The following is an 11,226-nucleotide window of genomic DNA, read 5'->3' as shown; positions in this document are numbered from 1 at the left end:
CAGGAAGTCCCTGTTGACGAAAACTAATGCTTCCGGTCCACGACTAAATGGTTCTCTAATTCCCGCTCTTTTTGAAACAAAAACAAAGAAAGTGCATATGTTAAAAATGAGATCGCACGTATGCATCTCATCATGTGCATGGCACCTACGAAACACTAGTTAGGCATAATCAATTAATTGCATCTGGATCCCTAATTTAAATTTATCCCGTGGTAACTTTATAGGATCAAGGAATGCAACTTCTTGAAAAAAAAAAAGAGTAATATCACATTCAAACTAGGCCTAGAAGCAAAAGTTATGAGCATCTCATTGAAAAGTGAAAGCAGAGATTTCTAAGGTGCTGGATACATTATTGTCTCTTTAAAACCATACCAAGTGCAAATATTTTTTTTATTACCATCTACAGGCTTTTCATGAGCAATGGCGATATTATGTCGGCAAGTTTCAAAGTTGGAAAAGTTTAGTCTCCTAAGTTGTCCCTTAAACTAAAGGATGACATTTTTTTGCCGAAAATGACATTCATAAAATCAAAATATTAGGCGTTGAACAACCCTGACCACCAATAGGCAATCATATAAATTTAGTATGCTCTGATTGATCTCTCATTTACTATGTATTCGGATTATATCTTTTGCACAAAATAATAATTATTATTTTTTCTTTTGTGATGTCAACTGTTGTTATTGCACGATCCGGTGATTGATGGAAGAAGATAAATCAGCCTTTCACCCAAAAGACGCAACCCGAACCCATTCACCATACATGTAACTGAAGGGTGCACCATTAAACAATCACATTACTGCAACATAGTTTGGGTCAAGTTCAAGAATTAAATAGATTTGAGCTCGAACCCAAGTTACTAGCCAATTTCTGATCATCCAAGTCGTGCGCTTTAAAAATAGCTTTTGAAGAACATAATTACTTGGATCAAATCATTATGCAGGAAAATGGAGGAGGAGTTCGAGAGAAAAAGAAGGATACCGTTGCTTTTACCATCCAAAAAAGGTTCCAACCGCAGGAGAGAGAGATGCATGGCCTCTCGTTTTCTGGAGGACGACACAAGAAACATATAGGAACCCGGAAGTTTGTTGGGGGGGGGAGAGAGAGAGAGAGAGAGAGAGAGAGAGAGAGAGAGAGAGAGAGAGGAAGAGAGTAGAAGGAGAAGAGAAAAAAACGAAAAGAAAAGAAAAGAAGAGGGAGGAAAGTGGGATGACAACAAGCATCGAAGAAAATCTCTCGTACCCTCCCCTCCCATCCTCCCCTCTCTCCGGCGGGGCCGTTGGGCTGTCGACGAGAAGACGGCCCTCGGGTTCATTCCATAGTGACGATCCCTGCATTCCTGATGTTGCTAGGATGTCAAGTTCACGGAGGAGGGCCTTGGAGGATTTCCTTATCGTATGTGGCCTTGCAGCAGTGCAAGCCACTAATGCCATCTACATTGTGTTGTTGACCCCCATCCTCTCCCTTGGAGTCAAGCCTTCATTTCTCATCATCTCTGGAAGCCTGGCCACCTCCGTTTTCATCCTTCCATTTGCGATTGCATATGAGCAGTATGGCTGAGAGCTTTCATTGTAGATTTTCTTCTCACTTTTCTCATAGCCAGTGCAATGCGTCTGGTTATCAGGATGAGATGCTTCTTATATTGGTTTCTTGATTGATCTTGCATACGTGGGTGTAGGAAAAGATGGCCGTCGAGATTGACTTCCACCTTGGTGGCTCAGTTCTTGTTGATTGCGTTGGGAGGGTAGGAAATTTCGGTGAATTTCTGTTCATCAGCATTGCAGCATCAGACTCGTAGCATAAATATATCACACCAATGACGGAGATACAAGTTTCATATTTTTATTGCTTAGTTTGATATGTTTTATTGATATGTTTCATTCATATTATAACTCATGGGATTCCATGTTCAAGATTGCTTTGGAATAATTTTTATTTTCTCTCATCTATATTTCATATTTATTTTTAATAAATCAAATGGAATTTCATCATTTTCTTGGTATAATTTAGTGAAAAAAATGGGCTACGAGGCTTATTGATCGGCTTCTAAATGAGTCGCAAAATTAATATAGTTCAGTTTGATGGGGTTCTAGGTGAGAAACAGATATAGTATGATAAATCTTATTTCTACGACCAAAATAGCTGACTGAGAAATGAAATTTCTACATAGTCAAGAGGTAAAACCAACCCAAACTTACATTCTTGTATTGGAACATACATATTGATTTGTCTCAAGTATTATCACAAACACTGGAGCCTTAGGAGGAAAAGCAAGGTTCATTGAAAAAATTAGACTCAAACTTGCGAGCATTTTAAGTTAGACTGTGGAGTTTACATGTTGTAATTGATGGTGTGTTCTGCAAATTGCCTTGCATCGCAAAAGAAACATTGGTATCAAGGTTTCACTTTGCACAATATTGTATAGGAATATAATGCTTAGAAAACGCATTAGTTGGGCATACTTGACGAGAAATTAGCTAGTCAAAACATATGGATTAACCCTACAAGAAAGCCTTAGAGTGAATCGATTCCATCCACACTCCACTACATTCAAAATGACGAGAAAAGCCAGGAAAAATTGTTTATGTTAATTATTAGAGGAAATTTTTGTATATCATTTGTCAATGCATCGATAGCTATGCTTTATATACTTAATCAAAAACAATAAAAATTAGTCCAGGTTACATTTGCTATCTCCTTCTTTCAAAATCACCTTCTCTTTTGATGGTTATTTATCGTATTTATCTTATATCAATGTACCCTTTAGAACAATGAGGTTAAACTCATTATAGCGACTGTTAATGTTATCATCTGTTTTTTTCCCTATAATTGACATCAACATATTCTAGTCATAGCAAAAAGAATATAAAAAAAAAAACATTACATGCTTGGTAGTAAGTATAGAATTTTGGTGATATATGATGATTTTGTAAAGAAACATCGGGCATATATGTGTAATTAATATATTTGTTTTTCAGGGTCACCACATTTCAAGCTCTCATGATGCTAGGAATTAAAAAGACTTCCCCAGCTATTGCCTCTGCCATGCCTAACCTTGCCCCAGGCATCATATTCATCATTGCAGCCAGTCTTGGGTATTTTCTCTAGTCCAACTAACGTAATTTAGTTAATTTCCAAACAACTATTATAATTCAAGAATATGCTTAAGCACCTAACTCCTCCTATATATCTAGTAAAAATCTTGTCTTCTTTTTTTTTTCAAAAGAAATCCTTGAATTACCAAAATGGAAATTATAATATCATTAAGAAACGCTCGAATTACATGATTCGTAGGCGAGAACAATTATGTAAAAGCATATAAGTTTTAGTTTTTATTTCACAATGTGTGATAACATTTTGTTGTAAAAATATCTTCTTTTCTACTCTTTGCCTTACTCAACATATCATTTTGCAATGGTTTCTATCTTGAAATGCAGGAAGTTTTAACAGATAGCCATATCATCAACTTATATCCATGCCGATGAGATTAATGACATGCATGCTTACCTCCAAAATGCTATTGTTCTTCTCCAAATTCTTAAGATCATCATATACATTCTATGTGTGCATAACAACAAGTGAATAACTCTTGCAGATTTGAAAAAGTTGACATGAAGTGCTTGTACAGTCGAGCCAAGATTTTAGGAACCTTAATATGCTTGAGTGGGGCCATGGTCATGGGTTTCTTGCAAAGCCCTTCAGCCCCGTCCGTGCATGCATCTGAAAGACCACCTCCCCCCTTGGACAAAGGTTTATATGAGAACAAATATGACAAGGACTTACACGAGAACAGATATGGGGATTGGATTATAGGTTTTATGTGTCTCTTGGCTGCAGTTTTCGTGGTCTCCTGTACCACTATTTTGCAGGTGATATGTCTTCATGCTCTATTTATTTGATTTTGATATTGTTTTTTTTCTTCTCACTGCTATCATGCACTCTAAAACTATTTACTGAATCATTGATTTAGCTACGAGTGGTGCATATTTTTGATTCATTTCAGCAATCATAACTAAGGCTTGTGCATTCTTAGGCTGCGACGATGGTTCACTTTCCAGCACCTTTTACCTTATGCGTCATAACCTCCTTGATAGGCGCAATTATTACCGCAATTGTGCAAATAATAACTGAAGGGAAGCTGGAGATGGGCCCCTCAACAATCAGCTTTACGAGCGTCATGGCTATTGTGCTATTGGTATTATAGTAAACAATCCCAAATTTTTTTTAAAATTTTTTGCATTAATACCCTTCTAAAATTTAAATTTCTGTAAATATCTTCTTAATATTTAAATTTATTTCTGTACCCTTATAAAATACTGTTTTTGCATAAATGCCCTTAATATAACGGTTCCTCTAACACCGTTAATAAAAACCATATATTATTTTAATTAAAAAATAAAATTTTAATGGCGTTAGATGGCATGGATTTATATGCAAAAATAAGGATAAAAAAAGGGTAGAGTAGCAAAACAAGTGTTTTACGAGAGTATACATGCAAATATCAATTTTGGAAAGGTATTCATGCAAAATTCGGTATTTAAGAGAATATTTATATAAAAAATCCTTTTTTTTTTAATCTTCTGCTTAATTCTTAGGACACCTCTCTTTTGATGCAATATATTTGGCCATCTTTCTCTCTGTGTAGGGAGCCATTGTTGGATCTATTTGTATCTCATTTCAAACATGGGCAGTCAAGAAGAAGGGACCAGTGATGGTATCCATGTTTAGCCCTATTTCGACTGTGTGCTCTGCAATTCTTTCAGCAATAATCCTCGGACAGGTCATTAAGTTGGAAAGGTATGTATGTGATTCCCACACAGAAATAAGGTAGCTAAAATTAGATTTAACTTATTTACGTTGCACTCATAAATATTATGCTTGGTAAAAGCTTTTGTCATTTTTCAAAAGTAAAAATTGTGAGTTACTTGCTGGTAATGGTAAAACTATTCTCCACAACAACATAGCGGACATGCTTCTATCCTCAGGATCTATATATTGGTAGAAACTTTTTTTTTATAATAACGCAATACTAATGACATTTATTTTACGTACGTTTCCCTTCTCGTTATTATGAAATCATGAGTGATTTAGATGTATTATTGTTGCAGTTTGGTAGGAATGTTGGCCATGTTTTTTGGCCTTTATATGGTATTGTGGGCGAAAAACAAAGAAGGCTTGATTCTCTCTGCCATGGCTTCCGAAACATCAACGATGCGGTCTTCGGTTGGTGATCTTGAGAGGACACTTTTGTCCTGAAGTTTAGATTCTCTGTCGCATATTTGTGATGATTTTGCTCGGAGAGAGATATTGTACAGGAAATAACAATTTGGAAAAGGAATGGTCCTTGGGTTTACACTTTTATTGTATTTCAGTTAAATTTTGTAAGCCCATGAATTTTTCATCTGTGCTGTAAAATAAGAGTTTATTGAATAAATATGACTTTATCCATGTATAGTTTTTTAAAATATGTGTCCTTGCGGAGCAGTGATTGACGGTAAAATATGAATTACTAGTTCATGCAATTTCTCCAAAATTAATCCTTTGACATGCACCTATATATGTCTGTAAACGCCTTTTGTCTTTTCTCCTTGTATTTGTTCGGGTACTAGAGTTGTGCACGAATGTAACTGTTTTTTTTTTCTCCCCTCTCCACTTAAATATCAACACTTCGTGCACTTAGTCATCAACTACTTCCATTTTTCCTCATACTAACAAATCTCAACAATCCATTCTCAACTTATCTGCCTATCCTTGCCTTGTTAGCTGATCTTGACCATTAGCATGCACCTAGCTAAATCATCAATTGAATGAAGATTAGATATTTATTTATTGGCTGATGTTATTGGTACCACTTACCGTCAAGAGCGAGAACAAGCTAGCTATTTGTCGGCTAACTAAGTTTAGCTTGAATTTAGAGCTAGACTTAGCTCGCTCAAACCCAGCTTAATTTGTTTAGATTGAAATATAACATATATTAAATTTTAATTATTATTGCAACATATATAAACTTTTTATAATTATTTTGAAATTAAGTAAATTATGTAAAATAGAATATATTTCAACTATAAAATTAAAGTAAATTAAGTAAATATAACCCCATTCATCGCTACCATGGCTTCCACAGAGCCATTATTCATAAAGGAAAACTCAGATGAAGCCTGTCCCATCGGCAATACCACCTTCGAGTAATCAACCCTCCAGCTCTCGTAAAGTGCAATCATGGGTTCCCTGCTTCTTGTTTTTTTTTTTTTTTTTTGGTACTTTATGTCACCCAAGCATAAATACTATCCTCAGCACCAATAAAAAAAAAAAAAAAAAAAAAAAAAGGGCTATATAAAGGTGAGGGAGCAGAGTCAGGCTCAGTCGAAAGAACCTCTTCAGAATGGTGAGCAATAAGGAGGTGATCCATTCTATAATTCTGTTCGCCTTTCGAAATATATGGGCAACCTAAATCCTGGGTTCTCTGTCCCACGAGGCAATGCTCTGCTTCATCTCATCATCTTCTATATCAATCCCAGCCACCAATGGTTCGTTAAGCAAGAACTTGTCCAGCTATCAACCAATGAATGAGACCTCGAGTCCATGCCTTCATCATATCCGCCTTGGATTCAAAACAGAATGCGAAGTGGTCATTTGCCACAGAGCGAGCAGAGAACTCCTCTGTTTTCGACCAGTAGTGCAATGCTCTTTTGTTAAGGACCAACACCTCGTTCCGGAGGTTCCATCTCCCCTCCCAGTCGTACCGCGCTATCTTAAGCACGCTCTGATATAGACTGCTATTTTTTTTTTTGCTATCAATATTATATGTTATATTATTCTTCTATAAATATTTTATTAGTGGGTCAAACGAGTTTTTGTATTTAATTTTGCCATTTTAAGCTGGTTCAAGAGTTGATTACATAAATCATGCCCTTTTTGGACGCAAATCCCTCCATAAAGTTAGTGCTATTATCACATTTCTTACTATGCCATTAAGGATTATGAATCAATAATTGGTTCTAAGAAGGAAAAATTACTTAAAAGGATGTTAAAAAGGGAAAACAAATTGTCCCATCAAATAAGACATAAATGGTGCTGCAATTTTGTCTAGAGGTATAAAATAACAACTATATTTCATAACTTTAGGGAAGATAACCTACTAAGTGTGCTTCTCCGGACTCATCGTGCAATATAGTCGCAACCAACTGGGGTCACCATCGGTAAGTAGGACTGAAATCAAATCGGATGCTAGCATATCTACATCCATATTCATTTTATTTGATAAATATAGATACAGATACAAATGTTAGTCGGATGCAAAAATCAGATACCGAAATATGATAATAACACTAACTTTATGGAGGGATATAAATTATAAATATAAAAATAGAAATTTGTTTTAAATGATCAGATAGCAAAATTATAAATATAAATATAGATATAAATTAGATAATTAAACTTGATGACTATAGAATTAAAAATATTATGAAGTGCGTGATAAATTAAGTTAATAGTGTAGCAATATGGTCATTTATTTTTCTTAAAAGTTCATGAGTGCTATATAAAATTAAATAGAATTATAAATGAAATCGAAATTTAGATATAAATCTGATAATTGTTTATCTATATCTATATTTATTTTTTTTTGACGGATATGGATATGGATATGGATATAGATATGCATAAAGATATGGATAGTAGTCGAATATTTAAATTTTTATTTATATCTAAATAGATTTGAATATAAAAATATATCTGAATATATATTATATGATCTACTTTTATTGCCCCGGCAAGTAGTAATATATATATATACCATTCAAGATAGGAGAAATTAATTATGCGCTTTGTGGGGGCGAGTGTTTCTGGGCCCCTTCGCCCCTTCTTCAGTTTATCCTCCCCCCTTCCATTTATTCCTTGGCTTGGAATTGAAGTAACATAAATGGATGGTGGTGGCGAAGTCTGTCACTCCTCTCTCACTCCCCTCCCCTCCCCGGCCCGGGAAACGCTGACGCTCATCTGACCGTTGACTCGGCGGCGCCCCAAACCCCACTCGCACCCCCCGCCCCACCCGGCCCGGACCCAACCCCCTCCCCTTACACCCACTTGTCACAAACGGCTATAACCCAGCTCCGCCCTCGTTCCTCATCCACATCCCACCAACACCTCGACTAAAAATCAGGCGAGAAACAGAAGCCTCAGGAGAGAGAGAAGAAAGAGAGAGATGATATGCCCATAGCACCACTCTTGGGAGATAGAAAAGAGCTTAGTCTTACACCATACGAACTTACAAACCAACAGCAACACCACCAACACCAAGCTCTCTACAAAACCACCGACCCCACCGTGCTCCCTTCCTCTCTTTCTCTCTCTATCCATCTCCCGTTCTATTATATGATGGCTATGCTAATGGACCAACAGCAACAGCCACAGCAGCAGCAGCAGCAGCAGCAGCAGCAGCGGCAGCAGCAGCAGGCTTACAAGCACCACTGCCGGATCTGCAAGAAGGGGTTCGGCTGCGGCCGGGCCCTCGGCGGCCATATGCGAGCCCATGGCATCCACGACGACACCTTCGGTGTCCATACCGACCCTGATGACGACCCGCCTTCAAACGAATGGGATGACAAACTCGATCCCCCCGCTGGCCACAAGCGCATGTACGCCCTCCGTACCAACCCCAACCGCCTCAAGAGCTGCCGCGTCTGCGAGAACTGCGGCAAGGAGTTCCTCTCCTGGAAGTCCTTCCTCGAGCACGGCAAATGCAGTTCCGAGGAGGACGCCGGCGAGGACTCCCTCGCCTCCTCCCCTCCATCCGATGCCGATGACGAGGATCCCGTCCGAGGGTGCGCCGGCTGGTCTAAAGGAAAGCGGTCGCGCCGGGCCAAGGCCGTGACGCCGGTCCGCCCCTCGAGCGAGGAGGAGGACCTTGCCAATTGTCTTGTGATGCTCTCGGCCGCCCGCGTCGATCCGGTGGCCGTCGTTGAGACCGAGGAGTCCTGCGCGTCTGCCAGCAAGGAAGAAGATCGGCGGCAGCATCCGATCGGGACCACCGCCACCACCGACATGCCTAAAGCCCCCGTGCTGCCGCCCCCGGCCGTCCCGAGGGGAATGTTCGAGTGCAGGGCTTGCAAGAAGGTCTTCAGCTCCCACCAGGCCCTCGGCGGCCACCGCGCCAGCCACAAGAAGGTCAAGGGTTGCTTTGCCGCCAAGCTCGACGACCTCGACGAGGCCCCGACGGACGGCGAGGTGATCACTGATCATGACAACAACAATAGCGAGATGGCGGCAGCGGCGATGGCGATGGCGATCGTGCCATTCGACAACCCTCCGCTGGCCGTCACGCCGCTCAAGAAGATGTCCAAGGTGCACGAATGCTCGATTTGCCACCGGGTGTTCACTTCAGGGCAGGCCCTTGGCGGACACAAGCGGTGCCACTGGATCACGCTGAATGCACCGGACCCTGGTGCGATTGCGAAGCTCCACCCGCTGCCGCCCGGCCACGCCGCCGCGGGCCTCCACCCCCAGTTGACGTTGGGGCCCATGTTCGAGAGCTCGGACGCGCTCGACCTTAACCTCCCGGCTCCCATCGAGGACCTCGCCGGGATCAAGCAGGACATGGGTGGCCCGTCGCGGCTCGATGTGCCGGCGGCGCTATACCTACAGCCATGGATTGATCATAGCAACACCGACACCAACACCAATATCAACGCCAACGAGAACAAAGCGGCTGCTAGCAGCAACAACAACAACAACAACAACAGCGTGGACATCAGGGATCCCAACAATGAGCCAATTACTGATATGAATGTGGATGACGAGGCGGACAGCGTGGTCAAGCTAGCGAAGCTGAGTGAGCTCAAGGACATCAACATGGGAGGGGACAGCTCTCCTTGGTTGCAGGTGGGAATTGGGTCATCTACCAAGGAGGCTACTGAACCATGAGGACAGGAAGGAATCTCATTCCATTCTGAAGAATTGTATGTTGTACAAGGTGATCACTGTAATTACAAGCCCAACTTATGGGAATTTTTTGATATTTCCCCCTTCTCTATAAAGATCGTGTAACTATTTATTTGTGACAATCTTTTTGTAATTAAGGGAGCCCAATCTCTTGAGTCTGGATCAAGTGATCAGGAGATTGTTTTGAATAAAGAAGGATATTATGTTTCCCCGATTGGGGGAGTGGAGCACTGGACTGCTGCAGTTGCTACTTGCTTGGCTTTGAGTGCGCTTGTTCGTCTCCTTTACCGCGGCTTCATGCACACTATTCTCATTCAGACACTGCCTTTTTGGCAGGGGGCCATTGTGCTGTTGGATTCCGCACCAAAGACACAGCACACCTAAAGGAAATAGGACTTTGGACTTGCCCCCACTCTATCCCAGGGTTATTCCGGTGAGAATCGATTCAGAGCTGGTATGGGGTCTATGGGCTGTTAGGGAGTCCCCAGCAATGGAATCGTTTGCTTATTGATTAAACTGTATTTCCTTTTAACACAAGTTTCTTACTTCCATTGACGGCAAGCAGACATACCCCCTCCATTGTCTATGGGGGCCCAGTCCCAATATCCTCACCGTCTCACTGAATCAATGTCAATCTTTGTTTCACCTTCCATTGGTAGGGACCTCTGACCAGATTCTAATTCTCTAATATTTCAGACAAATGATATATTCTTTATTTCTCCAACCAAACCTGATGCTATCCTCCGCATTACTACAGGTGCATCACCTTAGATTTTTCTTTTCAAGAAAAAAAAAAAAGCCTCTAACTGGAAACACTCATTCTGGGACTTGGTTCCTGGTCCCCAGCACTTCGAAAATTGAACTAAAGATTGTATCTGTAGCTAGGGTTGAACAAAAATCATATAGGGCGGCCGCTGGAGGAAAAGAGATATAGAAGGAGCTTTCCATTTTACCATATTTTTTTTAGCGTGTATCTTAGAGAAGAAACCCAGAAGTCATAGATTACCTCTACTAATGGAGTCGTCAGTTCCGCAATTAAAAAAAAATTATAGTATATACTACATGATCAAGTAATACATACTAAGCAAATTAGTTATTTAGCAAATCAATACCCACATATAGATAAATTGATACATAATTTCTAGAACATGGTGTTCATCGGTACACGATATACGGTCAGATAAGACGTACTTAGCAAATTAGTCATATAGCAACCTAATACATACTTACCAGCAAATTAATATACAGTTTTCAGAATATCATGTAACCAATACACACTACATGGCT

General features: G+C 40.1%; 2 protein-coding genes across 2 annotated transcripts; both read left to right on the top strand.

The window, feature by feature from the left end:
* The first annotated feature begins 1,353 nt into the window (after positions 1–1,353).
* LOC103705116 (WAT1-related protein At5g47470-like) lies at positions 1,354–5,256 on the top strand. The gene is made up of 7 exons (XM_008788730.6): positions 1,354–1,550; positions 1,679–1,744; positions 2,979–3,095; positions 3,596–3,869; positions 4,034–4,195; positions 4,646–4,797; positions 5,109–5,256. The coding sequence occupies exons 1-7, from the start codon at positions 1,354–1,356 to the stop codon at positions 5,254–5,256; spliced, it is 1,116 nt and encodes a 371-aa protein (XP_008786952.5).
* A 2,805-nt stretch (positions 5,257–8,061) lies between these two features.
* On the top strand, positions 8,062–10,169 carry LOC103705202 (uncharacterized). Its single transcript, XM_026803874.4, has one exon. It carries the CDS (start codon positions 8,209–8,211, stop codon positions 9,919–9,921), a length of 1,713 nt encoding a protein of 570 aa, XP_026659675.4. The 5' UTR covers positions 8,062–8,208; the 3' UTR covers positions 9,922–10,169.
* The last annotated feature ends 1,057 nt before the right edge of the window (positions 10,170–11,226 follow it).

Source organism: Phoenix dactylifera, chromosome 3 (assembly GCF_051530095.1).
Source record: "Phoenix dactylifera cultivar Ajwa chromosome 3, Ajwa_hap1_PhDact_Kaust_v1.1, whole genome shotgun sequence".
Taxonomy (NCBI): domain Eukaryota; kingdom Viridiplantae; phylum Streptophyta; class Magnoliopsida; order Arecales; family Arecaceae; genus Phoenix; species Phoenix dactylifera.
This window is presented reverse-complemented; position numbering and strand designations above follow the sequence as displayed.

Bases quoted from the DNA above. Each gene is read 5' to 3' on its own strand.
- LOC103705202 (XM_026803874.4), top strand. From the start codon at position 8,209: ATGCCCATAGCACCACTCTTGGGAGATAGAAAAGAGCTTAGTCTTACA.
- LOC103705116 (XM_008788730.6), top strand. From the start codon at position 1,354: ATGTCAAGTTCACGGAGGAGGGCCTTGGAGGATTTCCTTATCGTATGT. The intron at 1,551-1,678 runs GTATGGCTGAGA...ACGTGGGTGTAG, and splicing joins TTTGCGATTGCATATGAGCA to GAAAAGATGGCCGTCGAGAT. The intron at 1,745-2,978 runs GTAGGAAATTTC...TTTGTTTTTCAG, and splicing joins TTGTTGATTGCGTTGGGAGG to GGTCACCACATTTCAAGCTC.